This window comes from Glandiceps talaboti, chromosome 13, assembly GCF_964340395.1.
Source record: "Glandiceps talaboti chromosome 13, keGlaTala1.1, whole genome shotgun sequence".
Classification (NCBI taxonomy): Eukaryota; Metazoa; Hemichordata; class Enteropneusta; family Spengelidae; genus Glandiceps; species Glandiceps talaboti.
Window position 1 is genome coordinate 23,967,322 of NC_135561.1, and position 25,996 is coordinate 23,993,317.

General features: G+C 34.4%; 1 protein-coding gene across 1 annotated transcript in view; it reads left to right on the top strand.

Annotated features, from left to right (window-relative positions):
* LOC144444587 (ribosomal RNA processing protein 1 homolog A-like) overlaps positions 1–25,996 on the top strand; it is a 95,214-nt gene that overhangs the window by 56,505 nt on the left and 12,713 nt on the right. The window contains exon 8 of the mRNA XM_078134067.1: positions 11,465–11,562. Within this exon, the coding sequence (XP_077990193.1) occupies positions 11,465–11,562 (98 nt within the window). The remainder of the gene's footprint in view (positions 1–11,464; positions 11,563–25,996) is intronic.

The following is a 25,996-nucleotide window of genomic DNA, read 5'->3' on the forward strand; positions in this document are numbered from 1 at the left end:
CATTAACGTCCAAGTGTTTACTAAAGCCATTTTACACAGCCCGATTGCGATCGAACATGAACGTCCAAGTGTTTACTAAAGCCATTTTACACTGCCCGATTGCGATTGAATGTGAACGTCCAAGTGTTTACTAAAGCTATTTTACACGGCCCGATTGCGATTGAATGTGAACGTCCAAGTGTTTACTAAAGCTATTTTACATGGCCCGATTGCGATCGAATGTGAACGTCCAAGTGTTTACTAAAGCTATTTTACATGGCCCGATTGCGATCGAATGTGAACGTCCAAGTGTTTACTAAAGCTATTTTACACGGCCCGATTGCGATTGAATGTGAATGTCCAAGTGTTCTCTAAAGCTATTTTACACTGCCCGATTGCGATCGAACATGAACGTCCAAGTGTTTACTAAAGCCATTTTACACTGCCCGATTGCGATCGAACATTAACGTCCAAGTGTTTACTAAAGCCATTTTACATGGCCCGATTGCGATTGAATGTGAACGTCCAAGTGTTTACTAAAGCTATTTTACACGGCCCGATTGCGATTGAATGTGAACGTCCAAGTGTTTACTAAAGCTATTTTACATGGCCCGATTGCGATCGAATGTGAACGTCCAAGTGTTTACTAAAGCTATTTTACACGGCCCGATTGCGATTGAACGTGAACGTCCAAGTGTTCTCTAAAGCTATTTTACACTGCCCGATTGCGATCGAACATGAGCGTCCAAGTGTTTACTAAAGCTATTTTACACGGCCCGATTGCGATTGAACGTGAACGTCCAAGTGTTCTCTAAAGCTATTTTACACGGCCTGATTGCGATCGAACATGAACGTCCAAGTGTTTACTAAAGCCATTTTACACGGCCCGATTGCGATCGAAGATGAACGTCCAAGTTCAGAGTAGAGCTCACATTTCTAGAACTTTGAATATACATGAAGTAATTGGAATACAGTTGTCTGGCAATGATGACGTCAGTCTCTTGAAGTCGCGTTTGAAAAATGATAACGAATTTGCGAGGCAACTTCTAACAGCGGATTTTTTAAGGAGGTAGTCACTTCAAGTGACTTCGACGTTCTCCCCCTTTCTGTCAAAATGTCATTAAAATCAGAACAAAATAAAGTTGACGAAAATAATAGCACTAATAATGGGTTTCAACTTTGGACAGGAAATGAAGCAGAACACATGTTCATACATTTAGGGGGTGGATTATCTGAGATGACCTGAAAATGTTTCTTGTATTCCAAGGTTGTCAATGGTCAAAGGGAGTTTGAGGTGGTTTCATGATGAAGTCACAGAAACAAATGTAAATAAAAAAGGGTGGTGGGTATCCTGTCTTCAAGACAATAATATCTGGGTTCAGCTAGTAGAAATTACAGAGGAATACAAATTGAAATTTGATTTAAATGACCCAGAGGATCAATGTAATCTTGAAATTGTTGTTGTTGTTGTTCATTTTCTGATAGTAAGGGCATTTCACAAAACTTTAAAGTCTTTGCGATAAGTTGTGCTATCAGACTCATTAAGTATAAGGGGGATGAAGTTTGGCGGGACCCCAACCCACAATCTGAGGACAGCCAAATCCCGTTTGCAGTAATAAATGCAGCAGAGTCTGACAAAGAAGAGATTTTGCCCATCCTAAGTAAAAGTCACAGAAACATTGTCAAAATCTGGTCTCAGAGGAATCAACTATAGGTGCAAACTTGATGAAAAGTATGAATGTTTAGTCCTTCAGCGGAAAAGTATTAAATTTTTCTGCAATTTGAGTCTTGTCTCTGCGGAACAGTGCCATAATATAAATCGTGAATGGGATATGACAACCACATCTGAAGACACTTTATCATGTGCAAAATGTAATCTGTATGGTCAGACAAATGTCCCAATTGTGAACTCTGACCCAGAGATAGAGTATACGATGGTTCACTTGAATGCTAAACTATGACCCAGAGACAGAGTATACAATGGTTCACTTGAATGCTAAACTATGACCCAGAGACAGAGTATATGATGGTTCACTTGAATGCTAAACTATGACCCAGAGACAGAGTATACAATGGTTCACTTGAATGCTAAACTATGACTCAGAGACAGAGTATACAATGGTTCACTTGAATGCTAAACTATGACTCAGAGACAGAGTATATGATGGTTCACTTGAATGCTAAACTATGACCCAGAGACAGAGTATACAATGGTTCACTTGAATGCTAAACTATGACTCAGAGACAGAGTATACAATGGTTCACTTGAATGCTAAACTATGACTCAGAGACAGAGTATATGATGGTTCACTTGAATGCTAAACTATGACCCAGAGACAGAGTATATGATGGTTCACTTGAATGCTAAACTATGACCCAGAGACAGAGTATACAATGGTTCACTTGAATGCTAAACTATGACCCAGAGACAGAGTATACAATGGTTCACTTGAATGCTAAACTATGACTCAGAGACAGAGTATACAATGGTTCACTTGAATGCTAAACTATGACTCAGAGACAGAGTATACGATGGTTCACTTGAATGCTAAACTATGACTCAGAGACAGAGTATACAATGGTTCACTTGAATGCTAAACTATGACTCAGAGACAGAGTATATGATGGTTCACTTGAATGCTAAACTATGACCCAGAGACAGAGTATATGATGGTTCACTTGAATGCTAAACTATGACCCAGAGACAGAGTATACAATGGTTCACTTGAATGCTAAACTATGACTCAGAGACAGAGTATACAATGGTTCACTTGAATGCTAAACTATGACTCAGAGACAGAGTATACAATGGTTCACTTGAATGCTAAACTATGACTCAGAGACAGAGTATACGATGGTTCACTTGAATGCTAAACTATGACCCAGAGACAGAGTATATGATGGTTCACTTGAATGCTAAACTATGACTCAGAGACAGAGTATACAATGGTTCACTTGAATGCTAAACTATGACTCAGAGACAGAGTATACGATGGTTCACTTGAATGCTAAACTATGACTCAGAGACAGAGTATACGATGGTTCACTTGAATGCTAAACTATGACTCAGAGACAGAGTATATGATGGTTCACTTGAATGCTAAACTATGACTCAGAGACAGAGTATACGATGGTTCACTTGAATGCTAAACTATGACTCAGAGACAGAGTATACGATGGTTCACTTGAATGCTAAACTATGACCCAGAGACAGAGTATACGATGGTTCACTTGAATGCTAAACTATGACTCAGAGACAGAGTATACGATGGTTCACTTGAATGCTAAACTATGACTCAGAGACAGAGTATACAATGGTTCACTTGAATGCTAAACTATGACCCAGAGACAGAGTATACAATGGTTCACTTGAATGCTAAACTATGACTCAGAGACAGAGTATACGATGGTTCACTTGAATGCTAAACTATGACTCAGAGACAGAGTATACGATGGTTCACTTGAATGCTAAACTATGACTCAGAGACAGAGTATACGGTGGTTCACTTGAATGCTAAACTATGACTCAGAGACAGAGTATACGATGGTTCACTTGAATGCTAAACTATGACTCAGAGACAGAGTATACGATGGTTCACTTGAATGCTAAACTATGACTCAGAGACAGAGTATACAATGGTTCACTTGAATGCTAAACTATGACCCAGAGACAGAGTATACGGTGGTTCACTTGAATGCTAAACTATGACCCAGAGACAGAGTATATGATGGTTCACTTGAATGCTAAACTATGACTCAGAGACAGAGTATACAATGGTTCACTTGAATGCTAAACTATGACCCAGAGACAGAGTATATGATGGTTCACTTGAATGCTAAACTATGACTCAGAGACAGAGTATACAATGGTTCACTTGAATGCTAAACTATGACCCAGAGATAGAGTATACGATGGTTCACTTGAATGCTAAACTATGACTCAGAGACAGAGTATATGATGGTTCACTTGAATGCTAAACTATGACCCAGAGACAGAGTATACAATGGTTCACTTGAATGCTAAACTATGACTCAGAGACAGAGTATACGATGGTTCACTTGAATGCTAAACTATGACTCAGAGACAGAGTATACGATGGTTCACTTGAATGCTAAACTATGACTCAGAGACAGAGTATACGATGGTTCACTTGAATGCTAAACTATGACTCAGAGACAGAGTATATGATGGTTCACTTGAATGCTAAACTATGACTCAGAGACAGAGTATACAATGGTTCACTTGAATGCTAAACTATGACCCAGAGATAGAGTATACGATGGTTCACTTGAATGCTAAACTATGACTCAGAGACAGAGTATATGATGGTTCACTTGAATGCTAAACTATGACCCAGAGACAGAGTATACAATGGTTCACTTGAATGCTAAACTATGACTCAGAGACAGAGTATACGATGGTTCACTTGAATGCTAAACTATGACTCAGAGACAGAGTATACGATGGTTCACTTGAATGCTAAACTATGACTCAGAGACAGAGTATACGATGGTTCACTTGAATGCTAAACTATGACTCAGAGACAGAGTATATGATGGTTCACTTGAATGCTAAACTATGACCCAGAGACAGAGTATACAATGGTTCACTTGAATGCTAAACTATGACTCAGAGACAGAGTATACGATGGTTCACTTGAATGCTAAACTATGACTCAGAGATAGAGTATACAATGGTTCACTTGAATGCTAAACTATGACTCAGAGATAGAGTATACAATGGTTCACTTGAATGCTAAACTATGACTCAGAGACAGAGTATACAATGGTTCACTTGAATGCTAAACTATGACTCAGAGACAGAGTATACAATGGTTCACTTGAATGCTAAACTATGACTCAGAGACAGAGTATACAATGGTTCACTTGAATGCTAAACTATGACTCAGAGACAGAGTATACGATGGTTCACTTGAATGCTAAACTATGACTCAGAGACAGAGTATACGATGGTTCACTTGAATGCTAAACTATGACTCAGAGACAGAGTATACGATGGTTCACTTGAATGCTAAACTATGACTCAGAGACAGAGTATACGATGGTTCACTTGAATGCTAAACTATGACTCAGAGACAGAGTATACGATGGTTCACTTGAATGCTAAACTCTGACTCAGAGACAGAGTATACGATGGTTCACTTGAATGCTAAACTATGACTCAGAGACAGAGTATACGATGGTTCACTTGAATGCTAAACTATGACTCAGAGACAGAGTATACGATGGTTCACTTGAATGCTAAACTATGACCCAGAGACAGAGTATACAATGGTTCACTTGAATGCTAAACTATGACCCAGAGACAGAGTATACGATGGTTCACTTGAATGCTAAACTATGACTCAGAGACAGAGTATACGATGGTTCACTTGAATGCTAAACTCTGACCCAGAGACAGAGTATACAATGGTTCACTTGAATGCTAAACTATGACTCAGAGACAGAGTATACGATGGTTCACTTGAATGCTAAACTTAGAAATATTGGAAAATTCATTGACACGCTCCTGGCAAAAGCTGAGCCAATTGACAAGAGGATTGAATCGGTCTTAGTTGTCAGATTCAATGCAAGCTGAGGTCAACAAGTTTAAGGAGGAGTTGTCTGAACAAATGAAATTGAAAATGGAAGTGTGTAATGAATCGTATGAGAGTCAACTACTTGAGGCCAGAGAGCAGGATAATATTGAACAAATTGATATGAAGCTAAGGGCAGCTGATACAAGTTTTTTGTTTAATATAACTGAAGACTCTTTTTGACACAGAAGATTATGTTGAAAAATATATTAAAACTTTGTTGATAAACAAAGATAGTAAAAACATAAAATAATATGTGTGCAGCTTCTGTGATTCCAAATTCAAGATCTGGACTCATTCACCATATAGAGCATCCAGTTCAACACCACAAGCTTACTCAAAAAGACCTGCTAAAGAAAAAAAAGGAATTCAATGAAAATCTCATTCAGCTGAAAATTGATACAGCACATACAAAAGAAAACATTTTATCAGGTTGTTCCAAGCCTTGCAATGGTATGATTGCAATAAAATGCTCTGAAAATTTTCCAGTTATTGCTGCCAACTTTAAATTTATTGAAAATGAACTACAAAAGAAAGGGAAGGTATCAGATATAACTGCATTGTACAGACATAGAGAAGCAAAGTTAAAGAAGGAAAATGAATTAGAGACATATGATTCAACCATCAATTATATAAATGAATTAGAGACATATGATTCAACCATCAATTATATAAATGAATTGGTTAAATAGGTAGCACCAGTGAAAAATAGTGAAGGAAAAGTTGTTGAATACACCCAAAGTGGAAAAAAGAGAATTATGGAAAATAAACAGAAAAAAAACACTACATGACAAACTGTTACTGTTAGGTGTAGTAACTAGTTTTTTTAGTGGGGATAGTCCAGTAAGTGTTGAAATGCAATTGAAATCATTTTTTAGGAACAAGGGCATTGTAAAGAAATTTAGAGGTTGATATGAGGGAGGAGCTTGTAGTAAAATGACGGATGAAAGTGTCCTTTCTGGTTGTCCAAAAATATTGCCTAATTCAGAAAATGCTGCCACTATATTTAATTTAATAAGAGAATACAGACTTTTGAATAGTGTGATGAGTATGACTAAATTTGATGAACAAGCACTGGATACATTAAACAAGCAATATGGCACCACAGTTCATTTTGACCAATTATGTGATATTGTTCAGTGAAAAAGCTCAACAATGGGTAACACATATTGTAACTGAAATGCCACAAATGACACTTACCAATTACATGTATGCTGTAGCACACCATGCCAGTCAACTCCTAAAAAGAGATAAAGGAATAAATATTCATAGCAGTTCTGGGATTGAAGTGTCACATCAATGGATGAAGATGGACATCCGTCGCCATCTTGGTGGTGGCTACTGAGCAAAGACAATATTAGTGAGATGGTTGATGAGAACTGACAGAAAAATTCTTAGAAGTACTCCTATTAAAATCTAATTTACTAACGATGTGATAATTCTGGCTAAAGTTTCATGAACGATCATAATCAGAAATATACCTGTGAAATGACACAGAAAGTTTTACTCCTTGAGATTTAAACCAAACTGAGTATGACGTAATCATAACAAAGAATACATACATGAATTGGGGTACAACTAACTGCAGTAATGTTTGTATAGCTGCCAATATTCAAGTCAAACTATGTCCACAGCGTTATCTGTCATTTCAATTTGAATTTTTAATAAATCTAATTGTTGCTGGCAATTCCATGCTTCATTTCATGGATAACTGTGCAAATAGAGATGTGCACTAGCTGCATATAGGGTATAATGGCTATTGTATGGCGTTTTGCAGTTCAATTTTCAAAATGGTTACATAATCACTTTAGTCAAAGTCTGTCTAGTCTGAGGAAATCGCTGTATATACACGCTTACTGTATGTCGTTCGAAGCTAGAGAACTGCACAACAAAAGTACGATCCAATTTTTTTCAGTTGGTCAGCTGGACTGAAAAAAAGGCACCAAAAATTAAAGAGGTCGTATTTTAGAATTTTTCAAATTTGACAAAATTATCGTGGAGAAAAAACAAAAAACGAAACCGTACCTTTGCTTTCCATGTGTTCTGCCATTGAAAGATCGTCCTTGGACACCAATTCGTCCATAATTAGCGAAGGAGTTAGCCAAAAACTATCAGAAAATGGGTAATTTCCCTTTCTAATTTGCATATTTGTATTATTTGAACAAAATATCATTGAGTAATGATTAAAAAACCCAAGAAATTGCTGATTCGTAGTATACAACTGTGAACGCGAGGGTGAACAAAAGCTTTCTAGCTGCATGCACATTATTGAGCAACACCTAAGGTTCCCATATTTTGTTATGTGCCAATTGACCAATTCAGGACATCGGAGGAGCAAAATAGTGATGCATGCTGGGAACTGAGCCATAATGTGGGGTGTATAGATGAAGAAATATTAAGCATGTAATGATTTCATCAGTGATATGCATATTAGCGCTAAATATGTATCTTTTTGGTCAAAAATCTTTAATTAGTCCCCGCCGGACGAAGTCCGGGACGGGGACTTATGGATTGGGTTCCGTCTGTCCGTGCATCTGTCTGTGCGTCCGTCCATCCGCAGCCGTTTCTTGGAGATGCCTGAACTGATTTTTTTCAAACTTGGTACAGGGGCAACATACAATGGCATACAATTTGTTTCATGGTACGATCCAATATGGCCGCCTAGCAGCCATTTTGTTTGTGAATTTTCCATGTCCAAAGCCATAACTCATACATGCTTGAACAGATCTCATTCAAAGTTGGTATTAGGACAGTGTTCTATGACATACATGTGCATATCCATTTTCATCGTGATACGATCCAATATGGCTGCCTGGCAGCCATTTTGTTTGCGAATTTTCCATGTCCAAAGCCATAACTCAGACATGCTTGAACATATCTCATTCAAAGTTGGTATTAGGACAGTGTTCTATGACATACATGTGCATATTCATTGTTGTTGTGATACGATCCAATATGGCTGCCTGGCAGCAATTTTGTTGCGATTTTTCTATGTCCAAAGCCATAACTCAGACATGCTTGAACAGATCTCATTCAAAGTTGGTATTAGGACAGTGTTCTATGACATACATGTGCTATTCATTTGTTGTCATGATACGATCCAATATGGCTGCCTAGCAGCCATTTTGTTTGTGAATTTTCCATGTCCAAAGCCATAACTCATACATGCTTGAACAGATCTCATCCAAAGTTGGTATTAGGACAGTGTTCTATGACATACATGTGCATATCCATTTTCATCGTGATACGATCCAATATGGCTGCCTGGCAGCCATTTTGTTTGCGAATTTTCCATGTCCAAAGCCATAACTCGGACATGCTTGAACAGATCTCATTCAAAGTTGGTATTAGGACAGTGTTCTATGACATACATGTGCATATCCATTTTCGTCGTGATACGATCCCCCATACCCGACCCATCCTTTATTGTTGTAGGCATGTTCCATGTCCGACAAGCAGACACAACATATCTAAGTCTGTTTGAGTTAAGTTCACAAGTGTTGTTGCTTGATCAGAGTAGTGATAAGTCCTTAAAACCCAATCATAGCTATGTCATTCTCAACGACTTGTTCTAAATATACTGAGCAGATGGGCTTAAATTTAATGGGTGTGCACTTGGGGGTGTATAGATGAAGAAATATTAAGCGTATAATGATTTCATCAGTGATATGCATATTAGGTGTAAAAATATGAATTTTGGTCAAAAACTTATATCTCAAAAAGTACTTGGTCAATGAGACTGAAACTTGTGAGATGTTTCTAGACGTGTTATTCTGCAGAATTTCGTTGGCAATTGGTCCTAGCACCCATGACCATGTCCTTAGCAACAACGAAATGGCAGTATATTTTGGTTAAATAACAACATTATCTGGTAGGCAAGTGAGTAAATATTCAAAAAATGTATACAAATATCCCTAGCAACCATGACCACGCCCATAGCAACAACTAAACAGTGGTGTATTTCACAAAGATAACAACAAGGAGTCTTAGACAAGTGAACATTCCAAAAGTGCCTAGCAACAAGACCATGCCCATTGCAACAGCCAAATGATCACATATATTGCAAAGGTAACAACATGGAATAATAGACAAGACAATTAAAAAAATGTATGTAAATTTGCCTAGCAACAAGACCACACCCATAGCAACAGCCAAATGATCGCATATATTGCAAAGATAACAACAGAGTTAGTTAGGCAACTAGATAATCATTCAGCAAATGAACACCTATACCTAGCATGGATCAACATGTGGGTAAATATTTTTAAAAACTGCATAGTTGTGTTACTATGCAATCATTTGGCTGTTGCTATGGGCATTGTCATGTTGTTTAACCTACTGAAACCTGTTTAATAATCAGTAAATGTGGGATCTATAACATAACAGTCATGTAGACTATTATGATGTACTCCCATAAAGTGATACTGACATCAGGATGGTAGAATACCAGATATAAACTGAATGCCTCTCCTTGCCATATTACATTGTGTAGTGATTGAATGTGTTATTACATTGCCTTATTACATTGTTTAGTGATTGAATGTGTTATCACCTTGCCTTATTACATTGTGTAGTGATTGAATGTGTTATCACCTTGTCTTATCACATTGTGTAGTGATTGAATGTGTTATTACATTGCCTTATTACATTGTTTAGTGATTGAATGTGTTATCACCTTGCCTTATTACATTGTGTAGTGATTGAATGTGTTATCACCTTGCCTTATCACATTGTGTAGTGATTGAATGTGTTATTACATTGCCTTATTACATTGTTTAGTGATTGAATGTGTTATCACCTTGCCTTATTACATTGTGTAGTGATTGAATGTGTTATTACAATGCCTTATTACATTGTGTAGTGATTGAATGTGTTATCACCTTGCCTTATTACATTGTGTAGTGATTGAATGTGTTATCACCCTGCCTTATTACATTGTGTAGTGATTGAATGTGTTATCACCTTGCCTTATCACATTGTGTAGTGATTGAATGTGTTATCACTTTGCCTTATTACATTGTGTAGTGATTGAATGTGTTATCACCCTGCCTTATTACATTGTGTAGTGATTGAATGTGTTATCACCCTGCCTTATTACATTGTGTAGTGATTGAATGTGTTATCACCTTGCCTTATCACATTGTGTAGTGATTGAATGTGTTATCACTTTGCCTTATTACATTGTGTAGTGATTGAATGTGTTATCACCCTGCCTTATTACATTGTGTAGTGATTGAATGTGTTATTACAATGCCTTATTACATTGTGTAGTGATTGAATGTGTTATCACCTTGCCTTATTACATTGTTTAGTGATTGAATGTGTTATCACCCTGCCTTATTACATTGTGTAGTGATTGAATGTGTTATCACTTTGCCTTATTACATTGTGTAGTGATTGAATGTGTTATTACATCGTCTTATTACATTGTTTAGTGATTGAATGTGTTATCACCTTGCCTTATTACATTGTGTAGTGATTGAATGTGTTATCACCTTGCCTTATTACATTGTTTAGTGATTGAATGTGTTATCACCTTGCCTTATTACATTGTGTAGTGATTGAATGTGTTATTACAATGCCTTATTACATTGTGTAGTGATTGAATGTGTTATCACCTTGCCTTATTACATTGTGTAGTGATTGAATGTGTTATCACCTTGCCTTATTACATTGTTTAGTGATTGAATGTGTTATCACCTTGCCTTATTACATTGTGTAGTGATTGAATGTGTTATCACCTTGCCTTATTACATTGTGTAGTGATTGAATGTGTTATCACCTTGCCTTATTACATTGTGTAGTGATTGAATGTGTTATCACCTTGCCTTATCATAACATTATATGCATTTCTTCTTTGTACCGTTGTATATTTTTATGTCTTACAGTTTGACTATGCTGCTATTGCTGATCATCTGTTTAATTTGGTCAGTGCTGATGATGTGTCAAGTAGAAATAGAAAGATTCTCTATGATATAGTACAGAGGTAAGTGTTCTAACTCAGTAGAAATAGAAAGATTCTCTATGATATAGTACAGAGGTAAGTGTTCTAACTCAGTAGAAATAGAAAGATTCTCTATGATATAGTACAGAGGTAAGTGTTCTAACTCAGTAGAAATAGAAAGATTCTCTATGATATAGTACAGAGGTAAGTGTTCTAACTAGCATATGTTGATAATATTTGGGTCACACTAGCCATTGGTGTCACTCTACTGTTCCACCACAGTAACTGTGCATAGTTTGTTGAGATTTCAAGTAGGTGTTGAGATTTCACATACATGTAGGTGTTGAGATTTCACATACATGTAGCTGTAGGTGTGGAGATTTCACATACATGTAGGTGTGGAGATTTCAAGTAGGTGTTGAGATTTCACATACATGTAGTTTTGGAGATTTCACACACATGTAGGTGTGGAGATTTCATGTAGGTTTGGAGATTTCACATACATGTAGGTTTGGAGATTTCACATACATGTAGGTGTTGAGATTTCACATACATGTAGGTGTGGAGATTTCACATACATGTAGGTTTGGAGATTTCACATACATGTAGGTGTTGAGATTTCACATACATGTAGGTGTTGAGATTTCACATACATGTAGGTTTGGAGATTTCACATACATGTAGGTGTGGAGATTTCATGTAGGTTTGGAGATTTCACATACATGTAGGTTTGGAGATTTCACATACGTATAGGTGTTGAGATTTCACATACATGTAGGTGTTGAGATTTCACATACATGTAGGTGGGGAGATTTCACATACAAATAGTAGTAATATCTGTTCTATTCTTGTCAAATAGTAGGAATATCTGTTCTATTGTCAAATAGTAGGAATATCTGTTCTATTCTTGTCAAATAGTAGGAATATTTGTTCTATTATTGTCAAATAATAGGAATATCTTTTCTATTCTTGTCAAATAGTAGGAATATTTGTTCTATTCTTGTCAAGTAGTAGGAATATTTGTTCTATTATTGTCAAATAGTAGGAATATTTGTTCTATTCTTGTCAAATAGTAGGAATATCTGTTCTATTCTTGTCAAGTAGTAGGAATATCTGTTCTATTGTCAAATAGTAGGAATATTTGTTCTATTCTTGTCAAATAGTAGGAATATCTGTGCTATTCTTGTCAAATAGTAGGAATATCTGTTCTATTCTTGTCAAATAGTAGGAATATTTGTTCTATTCTTGTCAAATAGTAGGAATATTTGTTCTATTCTTGTCAAATAGTAGGAATATCTGTTCTATTCTTGTCAAATAGTAGGAATATCTGTTCTATTATTGTCAAATAGTAGGAATATCTTTTCTGTTATTGTCAAATAGTAGGAATATCTGTTCTATTATTGTCAAATAGTAGGAATATCTTTTCTATTATTGTCAAATAGTAGGAATATCTGTTCTATTGTCAAATAGTAGGAATATCTTTTCTGTTCTTGTCAAATAGTAGGAATATCTGTTCTATTCTTGTCAAGTAGTAGGAATATCTGTTCTATTATTGTCAAATAGTAGGAATATCTGTTCTATTATTGTCAAATAGTAGGAATATCTGTTCTATTCTTGTCAAATAGTAGGAATATCTGTTCTATTATTGTCAAATAGTAGGAATATCTGTTCTATTGTCAAATAGTAGGAATATCTGTGCTATTCTTGTCAAATAGTAGGAATATCTGTTCTATTATTGTCAAATAGTAGGAATATCTGTTCTATTCTTGTCAAGTAGTAGGAATATCTGTTCTATTCTTGTCAAGTAGTAGGAATATCTGTTCTATTGTCAAGTAGTAGGAATATCTGTGCTATTCTTGTCAAATAGTAGGAATATCTTTTCTATTATTGTCAAATAGTAGGAATATCTGTTCTATTATTGTCAAATAGTAGGAATATCTTTTCTGTTCTTGTCAAATAGTAGGAATATCTGTTCTATTCTTGTCAAGTAGTAGGAATATCTGTTCTATTATTGTCAAATAGTAGGAATATCTGTTCTATTATTGTCAAATAGTAGGAATATCTGTTCTATTGTCAAATAGTAGGAATATCTGTTCTATTCTTGTCAAATAGTAGGAATATCTGTTCTATTATTGTCAAATAGTAGGAATATCTGTTCTATTGTCAAATAGTAGGAATATCTGTTCTATTCTTGTCAAATAGTAGGAATATCTGTTCTATTATTGTCAAATAGTAGGAATATCTGTTCTATTATTGTCAAATAGTAGGAATATCTGTTCTATTGTCAAATAGTAGGAATATCTGTTCTATTATTGTCAAATAGTAGGAATATCTGTTCTATTGTCAAATAGTAGGAATATCTTTTCTATTATTGTCAAATAGTAGGAATATCTTTTCTATTATTGTCAAATAGTAGGAATATCTGTTCTATTCTTGTCAAATAGTAGGAATATCTGTTCTATTCTTGTCAAATAGTAGGAATATCTGTTCTATTCTTGTCAAATAGTAGGAATATCTGTTCTATTCTTGTCAAATAGGAATATCTGTTCTATTCTTGTCAAATAGTAGGAATATTTGTTCTATTATTGTCAAATAGTAGGAATATCTGTTCTATTATTGTCAAATAGTAGGAATATCTGTTCTATTGTCAAATAGTAGGAATATCTGTTCTATTCTTGTCAAATAGTAGGAATATCTTTTCTATTATTGTCAAATAGTAGGAATATCTGTTCTATTCTTGTCAAATAGTAGGAATATCTGTTCTATTCTTGTCAAATAGTAGGAATATCTGTTCTATTCTTGTCAAATAGTAGGAATATCTGTTCTATTCTTGTCAAATAGTAGGAATATCTGTTCTATTATTGTCAAATAGTAGGAATATCTGTTCTATTGTCAAATAGTAGGAATATTTGTTCTATTATTGTCAAATAGTAGGAATATCTGTTCTATTATTGTCAAATAGTAGGAATATCTGTTCTATTGTCAAATAGTAGGAATATCTTTTCTATTATTGTCAAATAGTAGGAATATCTTTTCTATTATTGTCAAATAGTAGGAATATCTGTTCTATTCTTGTCAAATAGGAATATCTGTTCTATTCTTGTCAAATAGTAGGAATATTTGTTCTATTATTGTCAAATAGTAGGAATATCTTTTCTATTATTGTCAAATAGTAGGAATATATGTTCTATTATTGTCAAATAGTAGGAATATATGTTCTATTCTTGTCAAATAGTAGGAATATCTGTTCTATTCTTGTCAAATACTAGGAATATCTTTTCTATTATTGTCAAATAGTAGGAATATCTGTTCTATTCTTGTCAAATAGTAGGAATATCAGTTCTATTCTTGTCAAATAGTAGGAATATCTTTTCTATTATTGTCAAATAGTAGGAATATCTGTTCTATTATTGTCAAATAGTAGGAATATCTGTTCTATTCTTGTCAAATAGTAGGAATATCTTTTCTATTATTGTCAAATAGTAGGAATATTTGTTCTATTATTGTCAAATAGTAGGAATATCTGTTCTATTATTGTCAAATAGTAGGAATATCTGTTCTATTGTCAAATAGTAGGAATATCTGTTCTATTGTCAAATAGTAGGAATATCTGTTCTATTATTGTCAAATAGTAGGAATATCTGTTCTATTGTCAAATAGGAATATCTGTTCTATTGTCAAATAGTAGGAATATCTGTTCTATTATTGTCAAATAGTAGGAATATCTGTTCTATTGTCAAATAGTAGGAATATCTGTTCTATTCTTGTCAAATAGTAGGAATATCTTTTCTATTATTGTCAAATAGTAGGAATATCTGTTCTATTATTGTCAAATAGTAGGAATATCTGTTCTATTATTGTCAAATAGTAGGAATATCTGTTCTATTATTGTCAAATAGTAGGAATATCTGTTCTATTATTGTCAAATAGTAGGAATATCTTTTCTATTATTGTCAAATAGTAGGAATATCTGTTCTATTCTTGTCAAATAGTAGGAATATCTGTTCTATTCTTGTCAAATAGTAGGAATATCTTTTCTATTATTGTCAAATAGTAGGAATATTTGTTCTATTCTTGTCAAGTAGTAGGAATATCTGTTCTATTGTCAAATAGTAGGAATATCTGTTCTATTCTTGTCAAATAGTAGGAATATCTTTTCTATTATTGTCAAATAGTAGGAATATTTGTTCTATTCTTGTCAAGTAGTAGGAATATCTGTTCTATTCTTGTCAAGTAGTAGGAATATCTGTTCTATTATTGTCAAATAGTAGGAATATCTGTTCTATTATTGTCAAATAGTAGGAATATCTGTTCTATTGTCAAATAGTAGGAATATCTGTTCTATTGTCAAATAGTAGGAATATCTGTTCTATTATTGTCAAATAGTAGGAATATCTGTTCTATTGTCAAATAGTAGGAATATCTGTTCTATTCTTGTCAAATAGGAATATCTGTTCTATTATTGTCAAATAGTAGGAATATCTGTTCTATTGTCAAATAGTAGGAATATCTGTTCTATTATTGTCAAATAGTAGGAATATCTGTTCTATTATTGTCAAATAGTAGGAATATCTGTTCTATTCTTGTCAAATAGTAGGAATATCTTTTCTATTATTGTCAAATAGTAGGAATATTTGTTCTATTGTCAAATAGTAGGAATATCTGTTCTATTATTGTCAAATAGTAGGAATATCTGTTCTATTATTGTCAAATAGTAGGAATATCTGTTCTATTATTGTCAAATAGTAGGAATATCTGTTCTATTCTTGTCAAGTAGTAGGAATATCTGTTCTATTATTGTCAAATAGTAGGAATATCTGTTCTATTATTGTCAAATAGTAGGAATATCAGTTCTATTCTTGTCAAATAGTAGGAATATCTGTTCTATTCTTGTCAAATAGTAGGAATATCTTTTCTATTATTGTCAAATAGTAGGAATATTTGTTCTATTGTCAAATAGTAGGAATATTTGTTCTATTATTGTCAAATAGTAGGAATATCTGTTCTATTCTTGTCAAATAGTAGGAATATCTGTTCTATTCTTGTCAAATAGTAGGAATATCTGTTCTATTCTTGTCAAGTAGTAGGAATATCTGTTCTATTGTCAAATAGGAATATCTGTTCTATTGTCAAATAGTAGGAATATCTGTTCTATTCTTGTCAAATAGTAGGAATATCTGTTCTATTCTTGTCAAGTAGTAGGAATATCTGTTCTATTCTTGTCAAGTAGTAGGAATATCTGTTCTATTCTTGTCAAATAGTAGGAATATTTGTTCTATTGTCAAATAGTAGGAATATTTGTTCTATTATTGTCAAATAGTAGGAATATCTGTTCTATTCTTGTCAAGTAGTAGGAATATCTGTTCTATTATTGTCAAATAGTAGGAATATCTGTTCTATTCTTGTCAAATAGTAGGAATATCTGTGCTATTCTTGTCAAATAGTAGGAATATCTGTTCTATTGTCAAATAGTAGGAATATCTGTTCTATTCTTGTCAAATAGTAGGAATATTTGTTCTATTGTCAAATAGTAGGAATATCTGTTCTATTCTTGTCAAATAGTAGGAATATCTGTTCTATTGTCAAATAGTAGGAATATTTGTTCTATTATTGTCAAATAGTAGGAATATTTTTTCTATTATTGTCAAATAGTAGGAATATCTGTTCTATTCTTGTCAAATAGTAGGAATATCTGTTCTATTATTGTCAAATAGTAGGAATATCTGTTCTATTCTTGTCAAATAGTAGGAATATCTGTTCTATTGTCAAATAGTAGGAATATCTTTTCTATTCTTGTCAAATAGTAGGAATATTTGTTCTATTCTTGTAAAGTAGTAGGATTATGTTTTGGGGGGATTTTGGAAAAAAGAAAGAAAAAAAGCAACTTTTTGAATACATAACGATGCTATTAAAATCGTTATTTACGTGACGATTCCTAGCATGCACGATTTCAATGGATAGTTCACTAAAGTGACTGTACACTAACTCCTGGCTAATATGTATCTTATATCGCTATTGCATGCTGGCTTAACTTTGATTTAAAATATGTCCAGTTAAAAATTGTAACATTTTGCAGCAAATTAAAAAATTTTTGCGCATGAAAGTAGAAAAGAAGTGCACACATGCACTGTGCATTTTCTGCGAGTAACAGTAGTCTTGAAAGTCTCCTTCATTTGAAGATAGCAAGTCCCAATTATAATGTCAGCGAGTGAAACTAAAAAAAAAAGACGGAAAAAGTTGTTCAACATGAGGTTGCCTGCTATGCAGCATGCAGTGACTCGTGACTCCGAAGATGTGCTCGATCTCATTTACATCTTGTTCCTTATATTAAAACATTTCATGCTGATAAAACAGCTGATCTCTTTTTGGAATATTTGTTGGCCCTGAAAAACTATTAAACTAGATACGCAGTTTAAGATCCACTATTTCAAGATATTTCTTTCAATAATTGTGTTCGATGTTGAAAAAATGAAATCGACCTACTTACCCAATGTGATAGGTTAGGTTAGCTGTTGACAAGCATTTTTTTTTTTCTGACCTTACATATTTAATTGCGTATGTTAAAATATATATTATGTAAATTGTATGCAAATTTATGTAAATTAGCCCTTTTCTAAATTTTAAATGCATGATTGCACCAAGACAAAGTTCTGCCCCCCTTGGCAATTTGGTCAGGCTACGGCCCTGGACATGTCGGGCTTTAGAGAATGCCATGATGATCTAGTCAATAGAACTAAATGATGCAATCTAATTTTCTCTGGAGAGGAACAACAAAGTGATGAAACATGGGAACAGACAGAAGGGAAAGTGAAAGGTATCATTAGAGATAAATTAGGTATTGAAAGAGAGATAAATTTTGAAAGGGTACACACAATTAGAAATGGTCCGACAGTGAATGCTTCAAAACTTATAGTGGCCATGTTCTGTTGTTACAATGATGAAGAAGAGGTACTGCACAAAGCTAGGAAGTTCACAAGATCCAACATTTATATTGAATGAGATTTCTCCAGAAGAGTTCGCGAGAAAAACTGTTTGCCATTAGAAAAAAGTTTGAAGAAAGGGAAGACATAACCAAGACGATAGTGTCATATGATAAGTTAGTGGTGACAATGGTGGACGGTACAAGACGTGCTTTTGGTTGTGACAATCAATCCAAAGAGGTGGCAGAACTGATCAATAAAACTGCATAGGGAAATGGCCAAGGCCCGAGTAAACTATACAAACTTGATAATATCGAACAGAGAAATGAATTTAGGTTAATGGTGTGGAATGTAAGGGGCTTGAACTCGAAATTACCAAACACCAATTTTGTTTCCTTTTGTAAGGAGTTTGACATTTTTAGCACAACAGAACTGAGGTTCACTAGTGCTATAGGGATCACCTAGTGTCTGTCTGTCTGTCTGTGTGGATGTGTGTGTGTAAACAACTTAAAGTCAAAAACCGATGAACCGATTGCCATGATATTTGGTGGGTCCATTACCTTGGGTGTCTAGTTGGAAAATTGTTCAAATGAAAATGATTTTACCACCGGTTTGTGATTTTGGTCAAAAAATGTGATTTTTGGTCAAAAAACTTAAACTCCAAAACTGCTGGGCAGATTGGTGCGAAATTTGGGTGAAACCTTCTTCAGGGTGTTTTTACTAAGAATTGTTCATGATATGATGGTCCCATCAGTGATATGCAAATTAGGGCTAAAAATGTGTCTTTTTGGTCAAAAATCTATAATTCCAAAACCACTGAATTGATTGTGCTGAAATTTAATGGGAATGCATGTAGGGATGTATGGACGAAGAAATGCTAAGCATTCAATGATTCCATGAGTGATATGCAAATTAGGTGTAAAAATGTTCATTTTTGGTCAAAAACTTATATCTCAAAAAGTACTTGGTCAATGAGTCTGAAACTTGGTGAAATGTTTCTGAAAATGTTATTCTGCAGATTTTGTTAAAAATATTTTGACCCAATTGGCCCTAGCAACCGTGACCATGCCCTTAGCAACAACCAAATGGCAGTATATTTTGGTTAAATGACAACATTTTCTGGTAGGCAAGTGAGTAAACGGTTAAATGTCTGCAAATATCCCTAGCAACCATGACCATGCCCATAGCAACAGCCAAATGGTTATGTATTTCACAAAGATGACAACAGGGATTAATAGATAACTGAATAAACATTCAAAAAATGTATGTAAATTTGCCTAGCAACAAGACCACACCCATAGCAACAGCCAAATGATCACGTATAATGCAAAGGTAACAGAAATTGAAAGACAAATGAATAAACATTCACAAAATGTATGCAAATTTGCCTAGCAACAAGACCACACCCATAGCAACAGCCAAATGATCACATATAATGCAAAGGTAACAGAAATTGAAAGACATATGAATAAACATTCACAAAATGTATGCAAATGTGCCTAGCAACAAGACCACGACCATAACAACAGCGAAATGATCACATATAAAACAATAATATGAGTGTATTTGAAAATTTTGTATCTTTCAAAAGTCTAGCTGTAAAACTGAGTAAAAAGGGATGAGCTAGTGGAGGTGTTGAAGTCTTTGTGAACAAAAACCTGGTAAAAGGAGTGAAATGTATAAATACTAGTATGAAAAATAAGGTCATGATTCTTTTACAGAAACATGTGTTCCATTTTATGAAAGATGTTCTTATTGTTATTACGCATGTGCCACCTAAAGGGTCAAGATCATATGTCAATCGTAGTGACGATAGAGTGGAAAATCTTGAAAGCCACCTAAAGGGTCAAGGTCATACGTCAATCATAGTGATGATGATGATTATTATTATTATTATTATTTTATTTATACTCGGTTTAAAAAGTAGCACAAACGTGCTAATACATCCGAGATGTAAAATATAAATAAAAAACTACAGTAAAACCGTCAGTAAGACAAAATACACATCACAATAATAACCTATATACCAAACAAAGACTCAAAAGACACATTCAACATTAAAACCTAGAGCTGATATAAAAAATGATGGAAATCACATTGCGTATTAAGTCGTCCAACAACACTAAATTACAAGTAAAACATAGGTTGAGAGACATTGCTTTGCTTTATTTTACATTTAAAAGACGCTAGATTATCAGCCATCCTTAAATCATTACTCAGTTTGTTCCAAATTACTGGTGCCTGATACGAAAAAGAGTGCAAGCCGTATTTGGTGGTATGAACTCTTGGAATTTTCAATATGTTATCCCCCCTTAAATTATGAGTAGTAGCCCTAGGTGTGAGCATGTCAGTGATGTAAATAGGAGCGGTACCTGTTAATGGTTTAAAAACTAATTTAGCTACATTGTTGTTTCTTTGTTCTGAAAGGCTGACAAGGTTTTGGTTCTTAAGGAGCCTGTCATAACTGCTACTGTAGTCATGGAAGACAAGACGGAGTACCTTGTGATTCAATTTCACTAGCTTATCAAGATTTCTTTTACTGCCGCCTCCCCATATACTACTACAATAATTCAAAAGTGGAGAGATAAGACTATTATATAGAAGTAATTTGGCGTCAGTCGGGATAAATTTCTTCAGTCGTCTAATGACTGCCAAGTGTTTGTTTACTTTAGTACAAATGGAGGTTTTATGCTCATCAAAATTGAATTTGTTGTCAATATTAACCCCCAGAAGATCTACGTTTTCACTACTAGAAATGTTAACATTGGAGACGTTAATGTTATTTTCACCGGTGCTTTCGTTACTCATAAGCATAAACTGTGATTTCTCTGGGTTAATCTTCATCAGATTATTACTAAACCACTGTGTAGCTGTAGATAGATCAGAAGTTAGCTTTTGCATAAGATCAGTAATATCTTTGTTTGCATAAAATATCTTATTATCGTCAGCATAAGAATTCAATTTGCAGGTTAAAATGAAGTAAAATATATCATTAAGAAAGATATTGAACAAGGTCGGTCCCAGTACTGATCCTTGTGGAACGCCTTTGATGAGCTTCGCCAATCAGAAAAATGACCATTTAGTTTGACCCTTTGACTGCGGTTAGATAGGTATGCTTTAATCAACTCAACTGACCCCTTTTCTAAGCCATATGCTGACAGTTTTGCACAAAGTTATACCGTGCGGAATCGAGTCGAACGCCTTAGATAGATCCATTAGAATGATCCCTACATTGTTTTTGTTGTCTAGTTCATATTTAAACTCCTCTTTAAGCCGCAATAGGGAAGACTCACAGCTGTGGTTTTTGCGGAAAGCTGATAAGTAATTCGAGAAAATATTATCAAAATATGAATTCAACTGATTAGATAGAAGAACTTCAAATATTTTGCTGAAAACCGGTAGAATAGATCAGAAGTTAGCTTTCGCATAAGTAATATCAAAGTAATTCGAGAAAATATTATCAAAATGGAAAATCTAGAAAGCCACCTAAAGGGTCAAGATCATATGTCAATCATAGTGATGATACAGTGGAAAATCTAGAAAGCCACATGGTTGACGTTCTCAGTCATTTAAATGATGACGTTAGCATAATAATAGCTGGTGACTTTAATGAATTTGTTGAATATGATGACTCAAGGTATGGAGTGGGGACAAATTACGAGTCAAATGATTTTACAATTCTACGTAGTTCACTTGACGAAAGGATAAATAATTTTTGGTTGTCTTTAATTTCGTTTTGTTAACATCTCTCATTGCATATGTTAAATGGGAGAAAGGAAGACACTGGTAAAAGAGAATTTACGTGCATCTCAAATGAAGGACCAAGTGTTGTTGATTACGTCATAGTCTCGAAAGAAGTATTTTCTAATGTCAATCTTTTGTTCTACCAACAAGGATGAGTCCGATCACTTCCCCGTTTGTTGTTCTTTTACAGTGTCAGTTGACTTTAACAGGAAAACAAATACTGTACCATTCAAGAGTTTTCATTGGTGCAATGACCTACTTCTCAAATACAAAAAATGTTCTACTGTAGTGAAAATATAGAACTATTGCAAAATCTAACGTTGAACGATTTTAACCCAACAAAGCTGTAACAGGATTGCCACAAATCTTGAAAAATGCAGCAAAAAATAGAGTAAATAAGTGTAAAGCCCAAGAAAAATGTAACAAAACTTTATGGTTTAACTGGCAAAGTCAAAAACACTGAGGGCTCTAAGAAGGTTTTGAAAAACCGGTATAAAGGAAGATTACTGTGATTTTAACTGTGATGAACTATTAGAAAAACCTGTTATGGTGTGAAAAGCATGAACATTAAGAGAAAAAAACAGAGACAGTTGAGAAGTAATATGAACGACGCAACATGTTTCTGGAAAGCAGAAAAAATCTACGAAACATGGAAAACGACTACAGAGCTTAGTTACACTTGATGAATGACCTTTTTACAGATACAACAACATGAAATATAAAGACAGAAAATTTAACTTTGGAGATTGCAACTTTTCTTCAAGAATTAGCTTCAAATGATCAAGATCATATCTCAACACATGATGGTAACAATGGCTCTGATAACCTGAACTGTACAATCACAAATGATGAAATTTCAAAAACAATTAGGCAAACTTAAAAACAATTAGTCAGCAGGACCAGATATGTTGATATCTGAAATCTTTAAAAACTCCACTGATATCCTCGATACCATTCTTCAATAAGTTGTTCAATGCCAAGATCAAGGTCTGTCGGCACAATTGTTCCAATATTGAAGGAAAGTGATCCAAGTAATCCAGGAAATTACAGAGGGATCACTCACCTTAGTGTATTTGGTAAATTTTTTACTTGTATCTGAATGAACGTGTCAAAATATGGGCCAAGCAATCTAACATTATTCCAGAATGTCAAGTGGGTTTCCGCGAAGGCTGTTCTACCGTTGATCCCTTTTTACACTGTATGCAATAGTTCAAAAATCGTTGTCGGTAAGAGGAAAGAAGCTGTATTGTCTTTATGTAGATTTTGAGAAGGCCTTCAATTCTGTAGATAGAACTAGGCTATTGTATAGATTGGCTTTAGAAGGCCTTTGATTCTGTAGATAGAACTAGACTATTGTATAGATTGGCTTTAGAAGGCCTTCGATTCTGTAGATAGAACTAGACTATTTATAGATTGGCTTTAGAAGGCCTTTGATTCTGTAGATAGAACTAGGCTATTGTATAGATTGGCTTTAGAAGGCCTTTGATTCTGTAGATAGAACTAGACTATTGTATAGATTGGCTTTAGAAGGCCTTCGATTCTGTAGATAGAACTAGACTATTTATAGATTGGCTTTAGAAGGCCTTCAATTCTGTAGATAGAACTAGGCTATTGTATAGATTGGCTTTAGAAGGCCTTTGATTCTGTAGATAGAACTAGACTATTGTATAGATTGGCTTTAGAAGGCCTTCGATTCTGTAGATAGAACTAGGCTATTTATAGATTGGCTTTAGAAGGCCTTTGATTCTGTAGATAGAACTAGGCTATTGTATAGATTGGCTTTAGAAGGCCTTTGATTCTGTAGATAGAACTAGACTATTGTATAGATTGGCTTTAGAAGGCCTTCGATTCTGTAGATAGAACTAGGCTATTTATAGATTGGCTTTAGAAGGCCTTCGATTCTGTAGATAGAACTAGGCTATTGTATAGATTGGCTTTAGAAGGCCTTTGATTCTGTAGATAGAACTAGGCTATTTATAGATTGGCTTTAGAAGGCCTTTGATTTTGTAGATAGAACTAGGATATTTATAGATTGGCTTTAGAAGGCCTTTGATTCTGTAGATAGAACTAGGCTATTTATAGATTGGCTTTAGAAGGCCTTCAACTCTGTAGATAGAACTAGGCTATTTATAGATTAGCTTTAGAAGGCCTTTGATTCTGTAGATAGAACTAGGCTATTTATAGATTGGCTTTAGAAGGCCTTTGATTCTGTAGATAGAACTAGGCTATTTATAGATTGGCTTTAGAAGGCCTTCAACTCTGTAGATAGAACTAGGCTATTTATAGATTGGCTTTAGAAGGCCTTTGATTCTGTAGATAGAACTAGGCTATTTATAGATTAGCTTTAGAAGGCCTTTGATTCTGTAGATAGAACTAGGCTATTTATAGATTGGCTTTAGAAGGCCTTCGATTTTGTAGATAGAACTAGGATATTTATAGATTGGCTTTAGAAGGCCTTTGATTCTGTAGATAGAACTAGGCTATTTATTGATTGGCTTTAGAAGGCTTTCGATTTTGTAGATAGAACTAGGCTATTTATAGATTGGCTTTAGAAGGCCTTCGACTCTGTAGATAGAACAAGGCTATTTATAGATTGGCTTTAGAAGGCCTTTGATTCTGTAGATAGAACTAGGCTATTTATAGATTAGCTTTAGAAGGCCTTTGATTCTGTAGATAGAACTAGGCTATTTATAGATTGGCTTCAGAAGGCCTTTGATTCTGTAGATAGAACTAGGCTATTTATAGATTGGCTTTAGAAGGCCTTCGATTCTGTAGATAGAACTAGGCTATTTATAGATTGGCTTTAGAAGGCCTTCGATTCTGTAGATAGAACTAGGCTATTTATAGATTAGCTTTAGAAGGCCTTTGATTCTGTAGATAGAACTAGGCTATTTATAGATTAGCTTTAGAAGGCCTTCGATTCTGTAGATAGAACTAGGCTATTTATAGATTAGCTTTAGAAGGCCTTTGATTCTGTAGATAGAACTAGGCTATTTATAGATTGGCTTTAGAAGGCCTTTGATTCTGTAGATAGAACTAGGCTATTTATAGATTGGCTTTAGAAGGCCTTTGATTCTGTAGATAGAACTAGGCTATTTATAGATTGGCTTTAGAAGGCCTTTGATTCTGTAGATAGAACTAGGCTATTTATAGATTGGCTTTAGAAGGCCTTCGATTCTGTAGATAGAACTAGGCTAATGTATAGATTGGCTTTAGAAGGAATCGACGGCAAAATGTACCAAATACTGAAAGCTATGTACGCTGATGTGAAACAAAAAGTGGTCCATCAGGGCTGCATGCTCAGCCCGATTTTATTTAGTTAATATATTAATGAGCTGAGGAAAATGATGGAAAATTCAGGATTACACGGAATTCAGATTTTACCAAATGATATGGTTGAACTATTTCTTTTATTATATGCCAATGATATTGTGATATATACAGTGATTGGCTTAAGAAGTTTAATTGATATTTTGTACGATTTTACTCTGAAATAGAAAAATGAAAGTCAATTAAACACAAAAGTAGTTGTGCCTAGAAAAGGGGATACCTCAGTAGACATGAGAAGTGGTATTTGGTGGAATGGAGCTGAAGATAACAAGTGCTTATGAGTTCCTAGGTCTTGTGTGGTCATGTAAAGGTTCTCTTTCCGTTACCACAAGAAATATGGCTGTCCAAGCAAGGAAGGAAGAAATTATATATATAGCCATTCTTGGAAAGTCTGTGAAAAATTTGAAAGCTCTAGCACTGGCAATATATTTAAGATTTTTGATGTATTGATTCTTCCAGTCCTTAGCTACGGATCTGAAGTG